This window comes from Micrasema longulum, unplaced genomic scaffold, assembly GCF_059751315.1.
Source record: "Micrasema longulum isolate JH-2025_06_02 unplaced genomic scaffold, ASM5975131v1 h1tg001633l, whole genome shotgun sequence".
NCBI lineage: Eukaryota > Metazoa > Arthropoda > Insecta > Trichoptera > Brachycentridae > Micrasema > Micrasema longulum.
In genome coordinates, this window is record NW_028278813.1 from 347,782 (window position 1) to 361,812 (window position 14,031).

General features: G+C 32.6%; 1 protein-coding gene across 1 annotated transcript in view; it reads left to right on the forward strand.

Annotated features, from left to right (window-relative positions):
• Positions 1 to 13,881, forward strand: part of LOC148274517 (sialin) — a 121,067-nt gene extending 107,186 nt beyond the window's left edge. Inside the window, exons 9-12 of the mRNA XM_088237002.1 lie at positions 9,092 to 9,224; positions 9,910 to 10,065; positions 11,023 to 11,108; positions 11,684 to 13,881. Of these exons, the coding sequence (XP_088093128.1) occupies positions 9,092 to 9,224; positions 9,910 to 10,065; positions 11,023 to 11,108; positions 11,684 to 11,872 (564 nt within the window). The 3' untranslated portion in view covers positions 11,873 to 13,881. The remainder of the gene's footprint in view (positions 1 to 9,091; positions 9,225 to 9,909; positions 10,066 to 11,022; positions 11,109 to 11,683) is intronic.
• Positions 13,882 to 14,031: the final 150 nt, after the last annotated feature.

Genomic DNA, 14,031 nt, shown 5'->3' on the forward strand with positions numbered 1-14,031 from the left:
TTTTTATGGCCGGTAATAAGTAATAATTTAAGCAAGATTAATGGAGTTGATTTTTAAATTGGTTTACAAAGTGAGTTCTGTAGGTACACATTTTAAATATTTATAATTGCATCTGAAATGTATTAAATAAATTTAATCAACGATTGTACAATTTAGTAAAATATTAATAGGATTTTAATATATCTATTAAAAATGTATCCGGTCTTTTTCCCCATAAATATTGAATTAACCCGTTCAGGTTTGAATAAGGATCTTAATTGACTTAATGCACAGCTTTTATTATTATCGGTATGTTTTCTAATTTATATTATGTTTAACTTTTTTATTATTATAGGTATATTTTCTAATTAATATTTATGCTTCAATATTTATTACTATCGGTATGTTTTTTTATTATTTGATATAATTATTTGAATTTTGCAAGCGTCATTTAATGAAAAAAAAACACGTGTAAAAACAGGAATATCCTAGCTAGTCGGGACCTGAAACAACAAACGAGAACGTCTGTATATTTTAAAACTGTGAAATAAATACAATATTTGCTTTTGTAGTAAGAACGCACATTGGAACGATTTATATGAAAACTTATTGTTGCGAAAACATAAAGCAAAGGTTATTCATATTTAAATGAACTGTATGTATTTTTCTGTCTGTGAATTGCGAAACCCAAAGGAAACACTCGTATTGGCAAAAAGTACCTAATTATGCGGTTGCTGGTTTGTGCAATGTGGGTTATGTTCCGAGAATGCAAAGATCAGTCACATAATGACGTAAGCGTGATTATTTGATCTTTGCATTTCAAAACTGCCTATTATTATTATTGTTGGATTATTCAAGTACCTACGATTATTCTACCCGCTCTATGTAGTGACAGAATTAAAATAAAAGCTATTATCAGCGCATCAAATCAAATATAAAAACAATCAAGCGTCAAATAATTGTGTAAAAACAATACAGGGTATTCTTAAACCCTGTCACATGATCATGTAGGCCACGAAACCACGATGATCAGTATAGGCAAGAAGACATATTAGCATATTAAAAAAAATATTTGGAACAAAGAAAATTGAAAAAATAAATTATTTAAAAAAACAAATGGTAGCTTACTTCTGCAACGGAGAAGTGAGGAGAGCGCGGCGTAGTATCAGACTTCTCCCTCTACCCCTTTCCTTTCGACCCTGCAGAAGTAAGCATCTATTTGCTTTTTTAATATTTTATTTTTTTAAACTACTTTTGTTCTAAAAATATATATTTTAATGTGCTTATATGTCTTCTTGCTCATACTGATCATCGTAGTTTCGGATGTGACAGGGATTAATGAACACCCTGTATATTGAAATTAAGGCGTGAAAAATAATTTCATAATATACTTGAACTAAACTATAGCTAACGTGTATTTCTCGTCCAGAGTACCTACCTATTTTCGGAAAAGGAATTAGTAGCTCAATCACAAATAACTATCGACGTGCTAATAAGCGACGTGATAACAATTATTCACCATGGTTGTTTATCGTATTCGCGATCACAATGGAACATCCGAGAACACCTAATATTAAATGTCAAAATGTTAACGTTTCGCGACGTATAATCCTGCTGCGCAATCACATATTTGCATTTCACCAGTGTAAATATGGAAAATATTACAAAACCGCTATTTTTGTTCATTTATTATTTATCATTCTATTTATTGTATTTAGCCGGCGGTTGGCAAGCCAAAAATCAAGAAAAGCAGTCGCTATAGTAATTGTAATTTAATTTTCACTTTTTTGTATAAGATACTCCTTACTAAAATATTAAAAATGCAATATATTGTATTATTTTTAATTTTTCGCCAATGAACTGTTAAAATTACGAGGAAAAAGTATTTAAATTAGGAAAAAAAAATACGAGGAAAACAAAAAACAAACCGACACGACAGTTGACTTAGAGATTACACACGCGTTGACTTATGACTGCAATAACTTAAGAATGTTCATTATTGTTCATTGTGATCGCTCAAATGCTTAGCATGTTTTTAAGCACGTTGATAGTTATTTGTGATTGAGCTAAAGGGGTAGTTTTCGGATTGAAGGACATTATAATGAATATAATGTTTTTAGTACAGGACTCTTATTTATTTATATCTTTAATTTGTTTTTTTTTTTAACAAAATAGCCAGTTAAAAATAGCGCTGAGAACAGTGGTAAAAGGAAAAGAAGATCCTAAAAATCTTTGATCAAAATATTCACCAATAAGTCACCAACTTGAAATGAAAGGATGGAGATCTTAAAAAATAGATGGAAACCGCAAAAAAATTGACACTCACAAACTCTAAAAGAATTACCCTGTAAAATACCGAAAGAATCTTATAATTCAAAAATATTGCGAAAAATAGCAATGATCAATGAAATAAAATTAGGTTTCCTTTAGATACCTAATATTGTACGTGTTCGATTCACGCTGGTCCTAGCAGACTCAACGTAAAACATGAATAATTTATTGATTACAGTATTTTATAGTCCGTGGTAGTGAGATACCACGAATATTTTATTACTATTCGGTATTCGGCCTATTCGGCTACTATTTTAAATATTTTTTAATATCAAATCATGAAAAAATCAACGCACATATTACTCAAAAATATATCTATTTTAATCACAAATTTTTAGTTTATTACTTTAAATCTATCAGTGGTAAGTTGTGATAAATCAAAACATGTTTTCAGCATTTGTTGGTAGCAAACGATTGCACTTTTCCTCATAAATAATTCCTCGCCAAATATTGTTGTTACACAGCAAACACACAGCCAGTTATTATCTTGACCACTGAGATATTATATATAGAGATGACACTCCATACAAATCCAAGCTAAAAAGTGTCCAGCGGAGGGAGCAAATGTCGTCACGTCATATCACGTTGACTTTAGCAAGCAAAAAGCATGGACTGTTTACATCGGTCTACTGTAAGTTATATTCAGTATGTCGCTCCCTTCCGCATACGCGTCACCATTTTTTGTCGTTTTACTATACGCCCGAATAACTGAACAGGACAGAGACAGGAGATAACTCACGAATTGCTATTTTAAACAAGTATTGATTAAGATAAGAACATTACCGGTGAAAGGTTATACCATCGCTTTTCCAGATCGTTTTGTGCAGTATCTACGAGTATAAGCATTTTAGTAATTGCGAGGAGACAAAAGTTCAAAAGTAGCCGGGGACTGCTCGCAACAGACAAAAGTCCGTTATATCAAACATATGCCAATTGGCCGCAGGTTGAGGGACCATATTTCGAACGCTCATGCTTACTCTAGTTATACAGTGTGTTCTTTAAACCCTGTCACATCCGAAACCACGATGACCAGTATGAGGAAGAAGACATATTGGCACATTAAAATATTTTTTTCGAAAGAATAAAATTAAAAAAAATAAAATATAAAAAAAACAAATGGTTGCTAACTTCTGCAGGGGAGAAACGAAGAGGGGGAAGGGAGGAGTCTGACACACCGTTAACTACGCGGCCGCGCCCCCCTCGCTTCTCCCCTGCAGAAGTAAGGAACCATTTGTTCTTTTTAATATTTTATTTTGACAAATTTTCTTCGTTCTAAATATTTTTTTTAATATGCCAATATGTCTTCTTGCCCATACTGATCATCGTGGTGTCGGATGTGACAGGGTTTAAAGAACACCCTGTATACCTCAATGATCTTCACTACAAATCTCATAATATTCCCAAATAGGCGATTTTTTATCAAGTGGTGCCATGATGTACAATGAACAAATGATTACTAATAACTAATAATTATTACTAAAAAGGACTATCAGTAACACAATGTGATGTAATAATTAATAAACGCGTGTCGCGACACGATCTACTCGAAAATGAAACGAACACGCCCACCCCAACACCCCCGCACGCACAGCAATGAGACAGGTCGTAACCTGTCACGCGCGAAATACGCACATTTTTTGCAGCACATTCGGCTGCAGAATATTCGGCGCTTCGGCCGAGAGCGTGGCCGAATATTCGGTATTCGGTCAAATCACTATTCGTGGCATCTCTAGTCCGCAGACTGGCAATAGCGCCTGAAAGTGAGCACAGATGCGCCGATTCCTACCCTGCGATTGGAGTATGTATCAATACGAGTGTATTATGCGAGTGTATCATTGTATTGGTGATGAGTGATGAGTAATAATGATTCATCCAGTCACGCGGTCGATAAAAAAATACTGCCTAACCTATAAATTAAAGGTATATACTACTTGAAATCTGGGTACGTAGAAATAACAAAAGTTTAACAACAGTTTTTTGCTATGGAGATTCCAATGAATTGATTATGAAACAAATTTTGTATTTACGATCTTAATTATAAGCTTGTCGATTAAAAAAACATGTACGATACTCTATACGTAGGTAGCGTAAGTCTTAACCACTGTTGTATGGCTGTCTTACATTACAGGCTGTCCTGTTTTTTTAAAATTATTGTCTGCTTATGGAAAGATGGAAAATTTTCAGCCTTTTCTATTTGGAACTAGCTTGTTTTTTTAGGTGGGAGTTGCATTTATTATTTGCCTTGCTTATTATGTAAGAAGAAGCTTCTATTTTCTCTTTAAGTGTTGGGATCAGGAGGGATATTCTATAGTTGGCCAATCAGGAACTTTTCGGAATTTGCTCTTGTGAAGGTAAAACCACTTAAAACTCTCCAGGAGAAGCCGGCCTGTTGGCAATCATCAACAGGCTTTCCGTTCCACTAGAAGTTCTTATTAGAAATTAGCTGGTTTTGAGAGTTTCAGACTGCGAATCAGTGACCAATAAATTGAGCTTAGTAATAATAAACAATAATATGCTGATACGTGTATGTTGGATACTGAAAATGGTATATTTATATTGGTACTTTTTTTGGTATGTTGGTACTAAAGAAGCATTGAATTTATCTTTGAATGCTTCTGCATTATTACAGATATTAGATAATATCATCTCCCTTCCTGCATTTGTTGACATTTAATAAACCCGAAATAGAGTAATACAGACGCACAAAGACACTGCTCTTTCATGTTTATTATTCAAAATTATTTGTGGAATTTCATTGTGATTTATTATAGAGATACTTCCACAAACTTGTAACGGTTTAATCGCTTTCGCGACATCTTCGACTGGTATCTTTATTATAAAATTAGATCTCTACTTATTCAAGTTGTCTAGTAGTCGTTTTCTGATTTAAAAAATAAATAAATCAGAAAACAACAGCTTCAGTTGTTTTATTTGAGAATTTTTGAAGATTGCCTGTTAAAAAAATAAGGTAAAAATGCTGAGGAACTTTATGAATATTTATTTCTGGAAAGTCACCAAGTCACGTAGGTAGACTTTTCACTGATATACTGTTGAACTTCTGACCATTGTTTGCTTTGTGAAGAATTTCTTTGTTTGTTTTCTTACTTCCTCATATCGGTGTGACTTCAGTTTTCAATGGTACAAGCTTAAGAGACTTTAGATTCACTACAGCTGTAGGTACATACGCTGATTTACAATTTCAATTATGACAAGTCCCGCGGTCTCTTCTTATAATTTAAATATCGGCCATTTTGTTTACTCGGCTTAACTTTCAAAATACAAACAGTGATGTATTATTATTCAAGTGTCGGTTTCTTCACAACGCGGCGAGAGTTTTACGAGACAGATATTAATTTCTTTTTGTATCAGATGTCAATCAACTAAAATACGAAGAATTTAAATTGGCACACAACGAGGTTTAAATTCAAAACATCCTACTCCTATGCACACAACGTGCAAAAACAAACACGATAAGGTCATAATAAAAAATGTATGACGTAACTATTGGTGAACTACATTTTTCAATAAGTCCCGTCTTTTTTTGCTTGCATAGGCTATTTTCAGGGTGAACTATGTTGTGTGCTGTGTAGAAAAAAACAAAAACGATGTGTTTATGTACTCGCAATTCATACCGTGTCGCAGTCGACAGTAGATACATTCAGTTTCATTTTATTTGTTTATTTATTCATTAACGCCCGAAGGGGTTTTTACATATAAATACAGAGGTTATAAACAATTTACAAAATATAATTTTAAACGAAAAAAAATATAAAAAAAACAGATGAAAAAACTAGAAACTCAATTATTGTTTTAAAAAATTTAAGAATTTAATTTATTTTTTAATATTGGTTTCCCGTGTGTAGTGCCGGGACCACGTTGAGTTTTGCCCATCGTTTCTGTTTATTTTATACATTTTTCAATGTAAATGACACGTGCCTCTGTGACGCTTTTTCGAATATAAAAACATAGTTAGGTAGGGTAAAATGTACTAAAACACACAAGACATGATTTGAAAAAAAATGTTTCTACCACTTGAACAATTTACAATTTTGCCGATACAGCATTTAAAATTTCTGCGGATGAAATAAATTATGTCACTGTAAAATAACACGGTACCTATATTAATTTTAAAATAAATAATAACTCTCCCTTCCTGGTGAAATGTAGCTAGTACACATTGCATCTAATAACTTTTGAAATACCGAGTCAAGATTTTTGGTATTCTTTCGTCATACATTTACGTATCAATTGAAATATTTTATTATTAAATAATAAATAATTATTGGGTACAGAAATAGCGGTTTATAAGAAATTGGAGATAAATCACCTATACAATCGAAAGCTTACGGATGTGTCGCATTGTAGCGGCGATGAAATAAAAAAATACCGAATATACGACAACACGTCTTACTCTCAATGTTATAGATATACTGCGAGTGAGAGGGATAATTTTACGCGTGACGCAGGCCAGACTGTATGACTGCCACAAAATGGTTAGTTCATATAATTTCTGGCTCAGTTGCTCTCGGAGCCTCACTAAGGGTGGCCCGTTTGCACGTACTGTGAGCGTTAACAATAGTTTTTTCGAGTTTTTAGCGATTGTATTAAATTATAATTTTTGAGTTCAAATACAGTTGACTGAAGCAATTGCCTCAAAATGTTCTATGGGCACGCACTCACGCTGCATTTTTACCTCTAACAACAACGCGTAAGGCACACCGGAACTGCTCGACGTCGACACGATCGAAACTCAACAGAATCTCCGTGTCCCGTGTCGGCTTCGGTTCAGTTAGTTTTTTGATCTCTCTCTCTTTAAGACTTTTAAATACCCACATAATATAAATTCGTGTCATGGTTAATTCATTCAGTGTTGTATTTAATTTAATCATTATTTGTATAATCTATTAAACACATTATCTATTAAATCTCAGAACAATGTAAGTGAATCTTTCATTCAATTTCACGCAACCTTACAAAAAAACCACGGTTAGTAAAACTAACCATTTCATTCCAACAAAAGAGTTCACTACAGTTCCATTTTTTAGATTTTAAATCCCTCTTTTTTGTATTTTTTGTGCTTCACAGCGCCGGAACGCGCAAACTTTTTTAACACAATAAGGGAAGCGATAAATAACAAAAAGTAATGTATGCTAAATTCCGAGTATCGACAGGCGTCTCAGTAATGCAAAAATGTTTTTGAACGGCACTCGTTATAATGTACCTACACGTTCTAAGATCTGAAGTCAAATCGGTCGCTTTTCGCGCCTCTGGCGAATCGTGCTCTAATTGGATAGCGGTGAGACAAGCCCATATTTTATTCGTCACGTGGTTTATATAGTACTGGGAATTCCAAGTAGCGATTATAATCGGCATTTGATGTAGGTGGTAGGTACCAGTAGGAACTATTTACCGGCGAGGTGCGGTAAATGCTATTAACTAACCTGTAACTCGTAAGTAATAATCGACACATTATTCATTGGCGCCTGGCCCCCGATTACAAAGGACGATAAAAGATCTGGCGATTTTTTTATTATAGGCACCATAACGCAATATGTATGATTATTAATTATTATTTAAAAACTTCGATGGTCTGTCTTTCAACCGTATCTTTATTATATAATTCAATCATTGTTGACTGAATGTTTCCATAAATATATATTAAAAAAATATTTTGAATTTGTCAGTTTTTTTGTAGACGTGTACTGTGTTTGCGTAAGGGGTTATTAAGATTGACATATTACAACAAAGATGAATAATATTCTAGAGGAAAGAATATAGAAGTCTAGGGATTAACAGGGTTTATGGATTAGTCACTGGATTTGTTTTTTCGTTTTTAGAGAAATATTTGCATTTTAAAATTTTTCTTAAATATTTTAATTTTAGAGGCCATTTTCAACAGCTATTAGAAAATGGGAATCAAGTGGGGTTCGAACCATGGACCTCTGATCCATGAGTCCGCGACACTAGCCACGGGGTCCCGCCACAACTTAATTCGTTATTAAGTGACCACTTTACGCACTCATTTAAATATATATTTTTTGTTTACTACTTACATAATATACACATTTAAAATGATTTTTTTAAAAAGGAATAACCCGCTAAGCCTCTATATTGAGGCTTGTCAGCAGGTGGGATAGAGGGGATATGGAAGGAGGTAACGAAAAATACACTACAACACCCAGACCAATTGAGAAAAAAATCTTTCTTGGATTTTTTTCTTGCATAGCCAGTTGGCGGGAATCGAACCCTCAACGCTAGTTTCACAGTTGGCCGTCTAACCAACTGCGCCACGGCGCCTTTAAATATATATTTTTAGTTTACTACTTGCATTATATACACATTTAAATATATATTTTTGTTTACTACTTGCATTATATACACATTTAAATATAATTTTTTTGTTTACTACTTACATAATATACACATTTAAATATATATTTTTTTACACCGTGCCTTTCAAAAAAAAAGACAATCTCTTGTGCTTAAGAGAAACTTACACTACTATAATAAATTAATATAAATATTCTGTCTCACATATTTAAAAGTGTTTATTGTGGTAATGAAAAAGGAAATTGAGTGGAGAGAAGTCCGCCGGATAGTGTAGTGGTTAGTGGTTAGGGTCAAATGGATATTAAAGAATATACGTTCATCCAAGACTTGACATAGCAAAACACCAAAATGGTGATACATCAATTAAGCCATCTAAATTTTAGAGACTCTTTTGGAACTTTTGAAGAACTCTAAATACAATTTGATTTAAAAATGTTTCTTTTATTTTCAGAATGGATTGCTGTCATCTCTGCCATATTTAGGAAAGTATATGTTTGCTCTGGTTACCTCCCTCCTGGCTGATCACCTCAGAAGAACTGGAGTGTTGTCAACCACTGCTACTAGAAAGATCTTCACTACATTTGGTAAAGATATTTTTAAAAACTACCATTTCACAATCCTTGGATTGGGATTTAAAACGTAAGACAGGTCATCTTACCTTCATGTAAAAAATGATCAAGTGACTAGAGTTCATGTCCCCAAAGCTGCATATCATGGTATACTTAGAATAATGATTATTTTGTACATTTTTTAACTTTTGGATTATATTATGTATATAATTTCTGTATCTTTGAAGTCAGAATTTTTATCACATTGTAGAAGTTATTGTCACCTATCAATTACGGAGTGAAATGTGGAATAAAAAAAGTGATAATGCAGGTTTATTCATTCTAAAAGCAAGTTGGCTAAGTAATTACAAGCCCAAATATAATGGGTGCTTAATTTAATATTAAATTCACTATAAGTGATCAGACCGCTGAGGAGTATAATAGGCAATATCAGCAGGACACAGGAAACAAGGAAAAAGTGGAAGACTGCCTTTGCCGTGTCTGATGTGTTGACGGCTGCCAAAAATGTTCTGTGTTGCCGTATGCCACAACACTATAAAGTCACAGTGGATGATGTTAAAATTTATTAAATTTTTATTTATTTAAAAATGAAGCTTGCAGCACTGAATCTCAATAAGGAAAGAAATTCTCCACTTTTTTTTAGTACCTAGTAAGATATTTAAGAGCGCTTAAATAACAAATAATCTGTTTTTTATTATAGCCATTGGAACTCCATCATTGTTGATGATAGCACAAGTGTTTTTGGGATATGACAAGATTTGGTCAGTGGCCATCTTCACTATTGCCCTAACTATAAATGGAGCTGTTACTGCTGGCTATCTTGGGAATGGATTGGACATCGCCCCTAACTATTCTGGTAATTTTTTTTTAGTCATCGCATATTTCCCCATCTCTAATGTTCACATTCATGTGAAAACCAAATGCCCCCTATACAACGCCTGCATAATATCTATTCTTCTCCATGGATACGAATCGTGGCACCTCTCTAGGGCTCGAAACAGCAAAATAAGAGTTTTAGTTTCTGGGTGACAACTGTCATCAAGTGGAGGCGATATGGTTGGCCGGGCCATATACTTGAATGCTTCCTGAGAGCCTTAACCTGGCTTGCCTACTTTACAAGGCATCAGGTTCTCGACTTCCTGGACGTCCTCCGCCAACTGCTAAAATTACGGCACAGGAACCTGACTTGGGAGGATGCACATATGCTAGCAGCTGACAGAGACACCTGGAGGATCTTTGTCGACACGATATGTTCCAACTAGGGAGAGGACATGGAATGATGATGATGAACATTTATCGAATACTTAAGCTGCTAAAAGAAATAAAATAATTTATCATTTTATAACAGTATAATAATATTTTTACATTATAAATTAAATTACTCGTATTGATTAAAAAATAATTGATATCATAAAAGTTTTTCAAGGTAATATGAATCACAATTGTCAGTTTTATTATGTCTAGGATTTACAATTAACCAAAATTAATGTTGGCAGTAAAATATCAACTATGCGATTTTATAATCTAGTTTATTTGTGTGTGCACATAAGCTAGTCACATTATGATATAAAAAACATGTTATTCGTAATTTTTATCCTTGGAATTTGAATATGATCTTTATTAACAAAATGAATAAATACATTGTACAACAGTGATTAGTACACTGTCCCAGTGTGCTAAGATTTCATGTTTACAATTTCAACTTTTGTTAGGGTCAAAATGGGAAACATTTTATCCTTTGGATTTACCTCTACTTATTTGTTTCTTATCAAATTGCAAATTGATAATCGATCTCCTTTTTTTTAATTTTCAGGCACAATTTTCGGAATGGCAAATACTCTGTCCTCACTCGGAGGATTTCTATCCAGTTATATGGTCGGAACTCTCACATACAATAATGTAAGTCGATTAATTAACTGGTTTTAAATGCTTTCAAGAAAACATGGATAATAATACATATTTACAGAAGAAAATTTTTATAACAAATTAAACATAGTTTTGTAAATGAGAATTAAAATTATGTGGTGTGTGATACATAATTTAATTTTAAAAGAAAATTCAGTAGATACGCAACTTGCTATCTGAATATAAATCACATAATTATTCCTAGTTCTAATTAACATGTAACAATAAATATTTGAGGAAAAAAAACATTCATATTTAAGTTAGCATAAATTAGAAAATTAACGCAAGGTACTTACTGATTGTGATTGTGTTGTGTTATTAAGATTATTGCAAATCTGTTTTCCCCTCAAATAAAATTGAATGTATGCCTACCTATAATTATTATTCTCAAATGATTTTTGTCACTACTTTTAAAATCATTTTTATGATAAACAAATGGAAAGTGAGAGTTGTCAGATATTTAGTGTTTATTTGGATGACAATTCTTCAAAGAATTCAGGAGTTTAGGACGGTTTTTTTTAACCTGCAATATGTGTTTATTAACCATTAAAATTATATTTTATTTTCAGCAAACTTACGGACAATGGCAGATAGTGTTTTGGATTCTGGCAGGAACATATTTCTGTGGCGCTCTTTCTTTCCTTTTCCTCGGTTCTGGTAAACTACAATCCTGGAATAGTGGAGATCCTGTAGAGGAAGTTAGAGGAGAAGCTAACTGTGATGAACAAGTTCCACTGAAAGAGCAAGTCCCTGCCTAAGTACATTCCTATAAAAGAGATCTCCACACATTATGTTGATTATCAAAATTATGATCCATTTATCTGACACATTATAATAATTGAAGTTGTAAAAGAGTAAGGCTTTTTTCTCCAACATAAATTAATTTAGACAAAGTTATGAGTAGTAATGGAATGGATAGTGGTTTGGCTCGATGCCGGATATCTGGTGAGTCCCTAAGCCGGATGATATGGCCTATTGTTAAAAAAAAAACAGTAAAAACACCCCAGTATTTGAATTTCTTTCATAGAATAAAACAAAACTTTTAATGGGCATAAAATAAAAAGGAGTTAAAATATTTTTAATGATCACTTATCGATCAGTGCATTGCACACCAATATGGTTTATTAATTTAATAATTATAATAGCTTTGTGTAGTTTCACCTCTTGCGCCTTATTTTTTTATGCAAATACGTTTTTAATAAAAAAAATGCATTTGATAAATATATTTTATTTATGGGTTAAATTCTTTTTCTAGGGTGTATACTGAACACTGACGAATATTTTTATGCAAAAAAAAACAATTTTTCAAATAATGGAAGTTATTTCTTTTTTGCCAATCACTGTCAATAATAATATATTTTTTTGCATCACAAGAGGCCCAATTACAGTGGTGAATTACACCACAGAACGCCTAGGCTTGAGAAAAATCACATTTAATTTTTGTGGTCTCACCAGAAATCGAACCCGGAACCTTACGTGTGTGAGTCAAGCGTCTTGACCACCACACCACGGAGTAAATCAATTTAGAGAGAAATTTTCAGTTTAATGTATATTAGGTGTCCGCCGGATATTGAGATACTATCCGTTTCATCTCTAGTTATGAGCACTGTTAATGACAACTCAAAATCTTAAATCGCACAACGCTGATATTTTAAAATCCATGACTTATACTCACATTTACGAATAGATAATCCAACTTTACAGATCTCTAAACAATGTTAAAATGGACAAGTAATATAAGTTGAAAAATATATGTAAAAATATGTATCGGCTTATTGCGAATTATTACACTGTTTCTTTGTGCCATAGAGTTAATCATTACTTGTCGTCACAGGGATAGGGGTAAATGGATTTTTTAAATATACCGAGAGAATTATTTTTCGCTATATGTATATTCATTCACAAACCATCTGAAAAAATGACAGCGTTTCATAATCTTTTTATTGATTATGACCTAATATTTATACGTCGACAGAATACTTAATTGTTATTGATATTTGTGTCACTAGCTATGGATTTTTTCTGATTTTGATAATATTTAATGCATGTACATTACATCATGAACAGTTTATTTTCACTATGTGAAATATGCGGGCTTTAATTTGTTACGAATAACTTAACTACATCATTCTTTTTATACCTTCCTATAAGCAAATCATGGATACCACCTTACCCCTATACAGTAGAATATAAAACATACATATTTATGTTACTTAATTGGTATTTATTAAGTGATACGCTACTGTGAACTTGGGTCGGTTCGCAATATATTCTGTGTGACAACACAAGAGAATCTGAAAAGATTGCCTGTTAAATGATGTTCAAGTATGTATGAGAATGAAGCTCGAACAAACGTATTGAAAAAAATACTCGCTTATGATGAATGATATTAAAAAAATATCCATTATTTGCTTAACAATGTTCATTGAGCATTAAAGGAAGGAATGATTAATACCTGTGATTGTTTACAAAATAGTTTTTGAAATGTTCTCTATAATTTTGTCATAAATTTACCTATAATTCTTAATGTTATCTTTAGTGGAACTTGAGAAGCTAGACTTCAATATCGTTTCTATGTAATCGTAGTGTGTTGTTGAAACCTAATTTTATTTTTTTAAATTAGTAATCTCAATGGTTAAAATTTGACATGGGCAAGACCAGCCGTAATATAAAAGTTCTTGAAAACATATCAGCAATAAATAAAACTATTGAATTAGAACACCAGCTTCAATATATCTTGAAAGAAAACAATAAAAAAAATACAAAATTTGAATCGTTTCTGTATACTTACTTAAGCAACTGCAAAATGAATTATTTCAGTTGAACAAGAATAAGTATTTTTAACCCGGTTGAAAAGTTTTTTGAGAACAGAAAAATCTGCAAGTTTTGCATTTGTCATTGTTAGAAACTGGAACGT